Source organism: Austrofundulus limnaeus, unplaced genomic scaffold (genome assembly GCF_001266775.1).
Source record: "Austrofundulus limnaeus strain Quisiro unplaced genomic scaffold, Austrofundulus_limnaeus-1.0 Scaffold85, whole genome shotgun sequence".
NCBI lineage: Eukaryota > Metazoa > Chordata > Actinopteri > Cyprinodontiformes > Rivulidae > Austrofundulus > Austrofundulus limnaeus.
In genome coordinates this window covers 433,372-443,466 of record NW_013952487.1, presented here as the reverse complement: position 1 = coordinate 443,466, position 10,095 = coordinate 433,372, and the positions used below count along the sequence as shown (strand labels likewise).

The window sequence follows — 10,095 nt, the reverse complement described above, 5'->3', positions numbered from 1 at the left end:
CATTTTGATGCATTTAGGTATCATTTTGCTTCTTTAGCATCTTTTAACTTACATTTTTGCTACTTTTAGCTAGCATTTTGATGCATTTAGCTATCCTATTGCTTCTTTAGTATGTTTTAGCTAACATTTTTGCTACTTTTAGCTAGCATTTTGCTTCTTTAGCATCTTTTAGCTAACATTTTGCTACATTTAGCTAGCATTTTGATGCATTTAGGTATCATTTTGCTTCTTTAGCATCTTTTAACTTACATTTTTGCTACTTTTAGCTAGCATTTTGATGCATTTAGCTATCAAATTGCTTCTTTAGCATGTTTTAGCTAACATTTTGCTACTTTTAGCTAGCATTTTGATGCATTTAGCTATCAAATTGCTTCTTTAGCATGTTTTAGCTAACATTTTGCTACTTTTAGCTAGTATTTTGATGCATTTAGCTAACATTTTGCTACTTTTAGCTAGCATTTTGCTTCTTTAGCATCTTTTAGCCAACATTTTGCTACTTTTAGCTAGCATTTTGATGCATTTAGGTATCATTTTGCTTCTTTAGCATCTTTTAACCAACATTTTGCTACTTTTAGCTATCATTTTGCTTCTTTAGCATCTTTTAACCAACATTTTGCTACTTTTAGCTATCATTTTGATTCTTTAGCRTCTTTTAGCTAACATTTTGCTACTTTTAGCTAGCATTTTGGTGCATTTAGCTATCAAATTGCTTCTTTAGCATCTTTTAGCTAAATTTTTGCTACATTTAGACTTTCGTTTCATCAGATTTCAGCAGTCATTCGGCTCTTATTGTCACTTCTCTGTGAACAGTGTTTGTTTCGGGTTGATCTTTAATCATTTCCTCCTCTTCCTCTCAGTCCTTTAAGACCCTGGTGGCGAAGAAGAAGCGTCTGGTGGTCCTGTTCAGCCACTGGCTGCTCCACGCGTACGGCATCATCTCCATCTCCCTGCTGGACAAGCTGGAGCTGTCGCTGCCGCTGCTCGTCCTGGTGCCGGGACCGACCCTGTTCTACATCGCCACGGCCAAGTTCACCGAGCCGAGCCGCATCCTGTCGGAGGGCGGCAGCGGGCACTGAGCGCCACGAGGAGGAGGAGGAGAACAAGATCTTCATCGTCCTGTTTGACTTATTTATTATTGTTTTAAAGGTGTGTAAATATTGTAAATATGATATCAGCTGGTCCTGTTCACCAGTTTGCTGCTAAACGTGTTTATTTAAACGTTTGTAAATGTCTGAATGTGTTACTTCAAATAAACATTGCACGTCTCACACATAAAGCTTTGTGTTAGCAAAATATCTCACAACCCCTTCAAAGAAAGAGACAGTCGCAGCTCTGTCAGCTTAATAATGAGCTGCAATTCGGCACGTTATGAGCTGAAAATGTGTCGCCCAACATGTTCTGAGTGCGAATGGGCGGAGCAACGTCTTAGGTTGGAGGGGGAGACTCAAACATGGATGACAGATGTTAACTCTCATTTTAAGCTTTTATTTTCTCACACCATAACTCGCTGCAGGGGCGTGTCGGGAGCTGTGATGTCATCATGTACCATTTTAAACAAAAGTAACATTCAACTGCAGTTACACCGTTCAACCCATAGAGGGCAGCACTGAGACTTAGTTTTGCAGAATTAAAATTATTAACAGAATATGCACAAAATATAAAGACAATACTCTTAAGGCACAATTTATCTGCAAATGAAAGTAATTTTGGGTTTTAGTTGCTCTTTAACGACTTTATAATTTTTAAATAAATTTAAGAAGAACAGTTTAATCAGACCTCTGACCTGTTCAACACAACGAGACAAARTCTGATTCACATTCAGTTTATTGTCAAACATTAAAAAACAAAAAAGAGCACTTGAATCAATCTAAACTCTTTGGATCAAGGCGTTTGGGTGAAATAAAAACTGAGCGGACAGACGGTGTGAAGATATGTTTCTGAACGTGTTCCACACATGAACTTAAATACTGGTTTTAATCAGAGGAGCTCGCGCTGCAGGAGGCGGGAGAAGAAACCGATCCATGCAGGGTTCCAGTCTGGAACGCTCCCCCAAACCCCTGGACTTCCACACCGTCCTCTGAGAAACCCAACAGGCTGGACCACCTGAGCAGAAACATCTGCCTCGAAGCTCAAAGCCACAGCAAATCACAAACCGTCAGCAGCGTAAAAACAGGTCGGCGGGACACGAGTCCGGCGGGCCGTCACTTCTGGATGTAAATGATGATGATGCACAGAGTCCCCACCAGCCCCAGAGCCTGGAAGCCMAGGAACCAGAGCAGCATCCAGAAGATGAGGATCACCACGGGCTCCACCGTTCTGTCCCCAAAGTACATCTGGCTGAAGCCCAGCCCCAGCAGACACTTGTTGATCATCCCGAACAGAGAGCCCATCCGCTCRCAGTCGTCCAGCTTGGGCTCCGAGACCACCTCGTCCTCCGCCTCCTCGTCCTCGCTGGGGGGCCGAGGCCGGGTCCGACCGGCGCCGCCGGGGAGTCTGTGCCGAGTCCGTTCGGCATCGAGCTGTGAGGACAGAACTGCAAATCAACACAGATTCTGGTCGGCCTGTAAATTTTACTGACGTTGAAATTATCATTATAGATTTAATCTGACAAGTTTATATAATTTACACGATTTCTCCCCCGATTTCAGTGTGATGTGGAGAAGTTAATGTTTCACCACGTTTTTGATCAGGTGGATTCTGAAAATTTCTTCTCGCAGGTCGGTGATGAGGTTGCTCTAGTTCAACAGCACCAAAATATAATAATTTAACTAATTACTGTGACTTTTAAAGTGCCTGTGACATGCACTTAAAATACAAAAAGTCAAAGAAAACAGATTTATACTTAAGAAAATTGCCCTAATACTCAATTTTACCCATTTTGTCACACAACTGGCCTATTTTCTTTTGAATTTGTCTCAGCTAAAGTAAGACAGGAAGTGACATCAAAGGGGAACTCATTAATAACATAAAATCTTTGGTCTTTGTGTATTAAAACAATATGATTCAAACTTTAACTCTTCTTCATCTCTTTGATAGTGACTCAAAATAATGTAAAGAAGTAAATAATGTAAAGAGTTATTTTAACAACACTCTGTTTACAAGCAGACATTCCCGTGACATCACTTCCTGTTACTTCACATGTAAATATCTCAACAATCGTTCATCTGAGCAGCGTAAAATTTGTTTTGCAACATTTTATTCGTGTTTATCTCAAAAATGTGATGTCACAGGCACTTTAAACCCAAAAATGTGACGATGCTATGGTCGGTGTTAGCAAAACAGAGGAAATGTTCTCATTTTGATCCTCAAGTTAAACTTATTTTCTATCTAGTTTTATTATTAGTTCCAATGCATGATGGGTTTAGATCATAGTTTTAGGTAGCCGGTGTTAAAAGAGTGTTATTTCCTTTACTTCTACTGAAAATTTAATTCAGTTAATCTCAGGAAGTAAAGAAGTTATGTTAATTTGTTAAAACAACAGGAAAAAACTGCAATTTTTCTATACTAAAATAGCCATAATTTTCTTATTTCAGCACCAACCTAGACATTTTTTTTTGTGTCAATCTCTTAGTTGTTTTATCCAATGAACAAAAGATAAATAAAAAATTATATTTATGTCTCATACCTACTTTCTTATTTGGTGTCAGAAATTGGATTCCACAGAATTAAACATTAAACTGAACTTGTTTTTATATTTAAAAAAGTGACTCAAATGTTGATTAAACAAACAGACTAATCCTCAGGTTACTGATTAATCAGACTGAACCACAGGTTACTGATAAACACGAGGTGTGTCTGCTGGTGAAACAGGCTGCACCTGTTCTCAGCAGGAAAAAAAACAGGAAATTATATGGCTGCGTTCCATTCTGATAAGCTCCTGCTGTTGTTCAATTCAGATGACTGGTCTTGTTTTACTAAAACACTAAATTGAACACAGCCTTATGATGGGACGTTTCCCCATCTCCACAGATTTAACGACTGATTAAACCACATTACTCAGAGTTATCTATAAATAATCTCGTAACTGCTAATCCCACAGCATTCATTTTAAAGCCGGAAGCAACTCAGAACGTTGTTGGTTCTTCGTGTTCACCGGTTCTGTTCTAACGGGATCTGGGCTGCTCCACTGTAAACACAAATGTTAAATAATGAGATTTTTGAACGGGGTTCGGCAGACGCGTCTCAGCTGATTTTTAGACATTTTAAACATTAAAAAGCAAAAAACATTATTTTATTTTTGCCTGGTTTGTTTCTGTTCTGCAACAACAAAACTGCTAGGTTGTTCCGATGTAACAGGCTGAGCCCAGAATTAGCACCTCAGTGTAAAGTTAGCTGCTTCGTGACGGAGCAGTGTGTTTACCCGGACAGCGTGACGTTCTCCGCGGGTGTGTTGGGCATGATGGTTCCGTCTCCTCTGGATGTCCGACGGAAGGTCTTCCTCTGGGTGTCCGTCTGCAGGCGGCGATACAGCGGACATGTTCCGGCCGATTCTCCGGCACCAACTTGCAAAAAGTCCCAAACGAAGTGACCGGAGGGTCCGCCCTGACAGGCGGGCGGCCGTCTCATGCACAGATTTGATCGGGAGAAGCGTCAACGGGCGCCCCCTGCCGGCTGGGAGAGTTATTACAGCGACTGTCCACGGGCGCCCCCTGCCGGCTGGGAGAGTTGTTACAGCGGCTGTCAACGGGCGCCCCCTGCTGGACGTAAGTCATTACAGCATAAAAATATCACAGAAAATGTAAATCTCTGGGGAATACCTTTTAAACGTTTGGATACTTTTAAAAAATAAATATTGATGTTATGGATATAAATTATACCTTTTGCTTTATTAATAAAAATGTACCTTAGCCACTGCACTCTCTATTGCACACCCCCCTCGGATCATGAGTCTGTCATGACTGTTTTTCTTGTAATTTTTTTCCGCACAGTGTCTTATTTTTATTCTTATTTTATCGTTATAGTCTTTTACAGTAATTTTATTTTATTTTATTCTATTTTATTTTTAATTTTTTTGTTATTATTATCTTAGTTCTACTATTTATTGCTACTGGTGATATTGTCACATAGCAATACGTATATTGTTTTTGTGGATTGATGTGTCTGCTGCTGTTACACCAGAATTTCCCCTCTGCGGGACAATAATGATTTGTCTCATGTGCCTAAAATATACCAAAATTTAAAAAATGATGTATATCAATACTTGACTGATCATAATAGTCAAAAATTAAAAGTATTCTGGGAGGGAAAAAGTGCATTTTACTGGCGTATAAAGGCTTTGGAAAGTGTTTTAATGGCTGTCCTCTGATCGAGTTGAATGTTTTGATTTGTGCTGACTCAGCATTTAGATTTGAGGGGGGTCAAACTCTCCCCTGATCAGGTGGGATCTGATGTTGTGACCTGTCATCTTGTCAGTGAGGTGAAGGATTACAATCCGGCCCGTGAGCGCCATAATCCCATGTAATCTGGGATTCAGTTTCACTCTACGGCACGAGCAGAGCAGAGGACTGTGGAGGACCGTGGAGGACTGGGGCTATGAAGAACTGGAGGACGTGTCTAAGACCTGCGTGAGGCGAGATGTTGCTGCTGGTTCTCCTTCAGGTTCTGCAGGTCTCTGTGAGGGCCCAGTTCTGTCCAGACCTTTGTGTCTGCAGTGGAGGGGCTGCAGAACTCAGGTTAACTGATTTCTACATTTGCATCATCAGATTATTATTTAGTAATTATAGTGTTATTACCATGTAACTAACACCAGCTGACCTTTTGCTGATTTAGCTGTTCGTACATCAACACCTTCGGCTCATTGAGGAGATGAGTGCTGAGGCTTTTGGTTTTTTAAGTTTTTTATTATTTTCAGAATATTTAACTTTTTAATTACAAAAAATTTCCAGTGTTAAATACTTTGAGATTTCTTCAATTTCATCAAACACTTTTTGTTTTTTTCAGAGCTTAAACTCAACTGGCTGTTTGTGTTATCTTAAGCTAATATACAGCTAGCTTTATTTACATTTAGTTACCATTCTGTTCCTGTTAGCATCCTTTTGTTGATTTAAGCAGCTAGCTTTTTATTACTTTTATCTTCCAGATAGCCTTTTTATAATTTTAGCTTTTAGCTAGCCTTCTAATGCTTTTAGCTAGCCTTCTGATACTTTTAGCTTGTAGCTAGCCTTTTTATAATTTTAGCTTTTAGCTAGCCTTCTGATACTTTTCTTAGCCTTTAATGCTTTTAGCTTTTAACTAGCCTTTTGATCATTTTCGCTAGCCTTTTTATGCTTTTAGGTTTTCTTAGCCTTTTTATGCTTTTAGCTTTTAGCTAGCCTTCTGATACTTTTAGCTTTTAGCTAGCGTTCTGATACTTTTCGCTAGCCTTTTTATGCTTTTAGCTTTTCTTAGCCTTTTTATACTTTTAGCTTTTAGCTAGCCTTTTGATGCTTTTTGCTAGCCTTTTGATACTTATAGCTCTTAGCTAGCCTTTTTTATACTTTCAGCTTTTACCTAAATTTTTGTTACTTTGTTTTTAACTGCCTTCTGATATGTTTAGCTTTTACCTAGCCTTCTGATACCTTTAGCTTCCAATTAGCCTTTTATTACATTTATGATCTAGATTGATACTTTTAGCTTTTAGTTAGCCTTTTTATGCTTTTAGCTGGCCTTTTTATACTTTTAGCTAACTTTTTGTTACTTTGTTTTTAACTGCCTTCTGATATGTTTAGCTTCCAGTTAGCCTTTTATAACTTTTTTGCTTCTAGATAGCCTTTTGACATATTGAGCTTTTAGCTAGCCTTCTGATACTTTTAGCTTTTAGCTAGCMTTTTATACTTTTAGCTTCTATGTAGCCTTTTGATGATTTTACATTTTTAGATTGCTTTTTGTTACTTTGTTTGTAGCTGCCTTCTGATAATTTTAGCTTCTGTCTAGCCTTTTGATAYTTTAATTTTTAGCCATATTTTTGRTACTTTTAGTTTCTAACCTGAAGGAAACGGTGAAAGCAGAAGTTTAATTAGTTTCAACCATCAAACACAGAAGCAGCTGATTTGATTATTCTGATTCACTCGAGTCTCCTGCGTCATGTTTGTGTTTGTCGCAGGTCTGTTCGGTGCAGCGCCACCGGGATGTCAGCACTTCCTGTTAACGTCCCACCCAACACGGTCAAGCTCCGCCTAGAGAAGACCTTGATCTCCAGGGTGCCCCGGGCAGCCTTCTACAACCTGTCGGAGCTGCGCTTCCTGTGGCTGACCTACAACTCCATCACCTCCGTCCACCCCAGCAGCTTCGTCAACCTGAAGGCTCTGCGAGAGCTGCGTCTGGACGGGAACCTGCTGACCACCTTCCCGTGGGAGGGGCTTCGAGACATGCCCCGCCTCCAGACTCTGGGGCTCAACAACAACCGCCTGGCCAGCCTTCCGGCCCACGCTGCCCTCTTCCTGCCCAACATCACCTACCTGGACGTCTCCAGCAACAGGTGGGTCAAACAGGGTGACAGGAAGCTTTCAGCAGGTAAGATACTCATGTTTAACATGGATACTCTCTCCTCAGGCTGACCATTCTGGCAGCTGAGCTTCTGGATCTGTGGTTCCCTCTTCCAGAACTGCAGGAGGGTCCGGTCCGAAGAAAGATCTTGGGTCAGTGAAAGGAAAATATTTGATTAAAAAAGTAAATAAAAAACCTTCCCAGTACTTATGAGGTACTTATCCAAGTATAAATAACACACAGGATACACAGTTAGTACCATGCATTTTAATAAGTATCCTGTATATTTCTCAGTGAGTAGCATACTGGGTACTTGAGTAATTTAAAGAGTACCTATTAAATACTAAATGATGAAAAGCCATTCTTTCTTTTTTAAATAACAGTCTTGAGTTTCCACCTTGTGGCTGTCAGTGGTACTGCAGCTTCTGATTGACAGCTGACATTAAAATACTGACATTAAAATGGCGGGAGATCGTGTATTTGGTTGTTTTTGTGTCTCTTTAGATCATTTAAAATCAAAAGTTGGAAAAGGAAAAACAAAATAGCTTAAATATGAACACAATGGTGGGCACAATTCTGGTTATTCGCTAATAACAGAACTTAGCTTCTCATTTAGCGAATTATCTTCGTTGCTAAATTTGGAAAGAATTAGCGGACCAATTAGCTTCTGCTAAATTAGGTTACACTGATTTAAAAAACACAAAAAACATTCACAAGTGTTAAACTTTTATTTTTATGCTGTTTATCCTGAATTAAATATAAATAATCCACTCTGAAGTGCTGGACATGTCAGGCACCGTGTTTGTTAGCATGTAGCATCTTTAGCAGCTAAACTTCAAGCTAAGAGCATCAAAAAGAAATAAAATTACATTTAACAAAATTGAAATGATGCATTCAAAAGCTGACTACATAGAAAATACGGTAAAGTAAGTATTTGCTATTTTTATTAGTATTGTCTGACTAACTTCGAACAAAATTTATAAAAACTTGATGAAAGAAATGCTTTTATTCTGGAAGTATCACAGATTGGCCGATGATCTCGCCCACCTTCATATTAAGCCAATAGAAAACTAACAACAGGTTTGTGTCAGTCTGATAGCTATATTAGCGGTTAGCATTTAGCATTAGCTTCCATTAATTTTTTTTTCTTAGCGTTAGCGGATTAGTGGTTAGGGAAGCTAACGTTCTGTGCCCATCTCCTGTTTTTAATCTTTTAGGTCTCCATGATAACCCCTGGCTGTGCGACTGCCAGATCTCCATGCTGACGTCCCTGTCCAGGTCCCTGGGGAGCCCGGTGGTCCTGATGGACCAGCTGCTGACGTGCAGCAAGTCTGTGGGCCAGTCGGGGATGCTGCTGACCCAGGCAGACCTCTCCCGCTGCACCAGACCCTCGGTCCAGCCGGCGGCCACCAGGGTCGTCTCGCCGCTGGGCAGCAACGTTATCCTCCGCTGCGACGCCAGCGGGTACCCAACGCCCACCCTGACCTGGATCAAGACCTCAGCCTACACGGGTAAGGGGTCTCAGATGATGCTGCAGAAACAAATCTGGACCTCAGGTCATGAAGTTATCTGATGTTTGTGTGCAGATTGTTGTAAACAAGACGTTCTGCAGAACTCTGAGCAGCTCCCCAGGATTTTGGAGGGATGTGAGTTATTTTGTCTTCAGCTCGTCTAAAACGGATTTATTTTTTAAGATGGTCCTGATAAAGTGCTGCTCCCGATTTAAAAGTGTCCTCCATGTTTCAGTCATGCAGGATTCTCCTCGAGTCGGGGTCCGCTGGTCCATAATCAGTCTGAACGCTTTGTCCTACGAGGACGCCGGCGAGTACCGCTGCCAGGCACGGAACATGGCGGGGATATCCGAGGCCCCCATCAAACTCAAGGTCATGGGGGTCACCAGGCTGACTCGCTTCCCAAAGAAGAAGCCCAAAAAGACTCCGACCAAGTCGTCGCCCAAATACAAGAAACCCAACCAAACGTCAGCCGACAGCAACGCGCTCACAGAGGAGAGTCCGCTGGTTTCAAACAATTTCCCGTCTTTAAAGTCCAGAAACGTCATCAGTTAAGATTTTTAATCAGACGAAATCCAAATGTTAAGATTCTGAAGTGAGGCTGTTTCTATTCTATTCTATTCTATTCTATTCTATTCTATTCTATTCTATTCTATTCTATTCTAAAAACAACTGTATTTAGTTTTTGTAATTTTGATGTGAAAAATAGAGATGAAAAGCAAATCAAGCTAAAAATGTGGTTTCAGTCTTCTTTACATGAGACTTACAGCTGTTTTATCTCACTTTTTGTAAAAAAAATAAAAAGTACATTAAGTTCAGTGTCATTTGTGCTATTTTTCCATTTTATTTGTTTTTTTTTTTTCATTTTAGGTTATTAATTAAATATCTGCAAGTGAAAATACCTTTTTCAACTTCATGTTGGCCTTTAAACTCCAGTGTTTGCACGGTCTGTGAGTGGGTTGGAAGGGTTTGTGGGCGGGGCTTCCACTGTCTCTAGTGCACAGACTCTGGTTCCAAAAAAAACCCTCCAAAAATGGGTTTTATTTGTGAATATAAAGAGGAAGCAAAAATGTTTTTTCCATATTTTTTCACATATTCCTACCATTATGTTTGAGAAGAG

General features: G+C 40.2%; 3 protein-coding genes across 4 annotated transcripts in view; 2 read left to right on the top strand and 1 right to left on the bottom strand.

Annotated features, from left to right (window-relative positions):
- jkamp (jnk1/mapk8 associated membrane protein) overlaps window positions 1-1,276 on the top strand; it is a 7,422-nt gene extending 6,146 nt beyond the window's left edge. For both annotated transcript variants that reach the window (XM_014011836.1, XM_014011837.1), the window contains exon 7: window positions 858-1,276. In XM_014011836.1, coding sequence (XP_013867290.1) covers window positions 858-1,076 — 219 coding nt within the window. In that variant the 3' untranslated portion in view covers window positions 1,077-1,276. The remainder of the gene's footprint in view (window positions 1-857) is intronic.
- Window positions 1,277-1,806: 530 nt separating this feature from the next.
- Window positions 1,807-4,667, bottom strand: fam241a (family with sequence similarity 241 member A). Its single transcript, XM_014011838.1, has 2 exons — window positions 4,361-4,667; window positions 1,807-2,519 (listed from the first exon to the last, which is right to left on the bottom strand). The coding sequence occupies exons 1-2, from the start codon at window positions 4,475-4,477 to the stop codon at window positions 2,202-2,204; spliced, it is 435 nt and encodes a 144-aa protein (XP_013867292.1). The 5' UTR covers window positions 4,478-4,667; the 3' UTR covers window positions 1,807-2,201.
- lrit3b (leucine-rich repeat, immunoglobulin-like and transmembrane domains 3b) lies at window positions 4,627-9,708 on the top strand. Its single transcript, XM_014011835.1, has 7 exons — window positions 4,627-4,703; window positions 5,413-5,672; window positions 7,082-7,456; window positions 7,531-7,616; window positions 8,682-8,975; window positions 9,051-9,110; window positions 9,211-9,708. Exons 2-7 carry the CDS (start codon window positions 5,575-5,577, stop codon window positions 9,528-9,530), a joined length of 1,233 nt encoding a protein of 410 aa, XP_013867289.1. The 5' UTR covers window positions 4,627-4,703; window positions 5,413-5,574; the 3' UTR covers window positions 9,531-9,708.
- The last annotated feature ends 387 nt before the right edge of the window (window positions 9,709-10,095 follow it).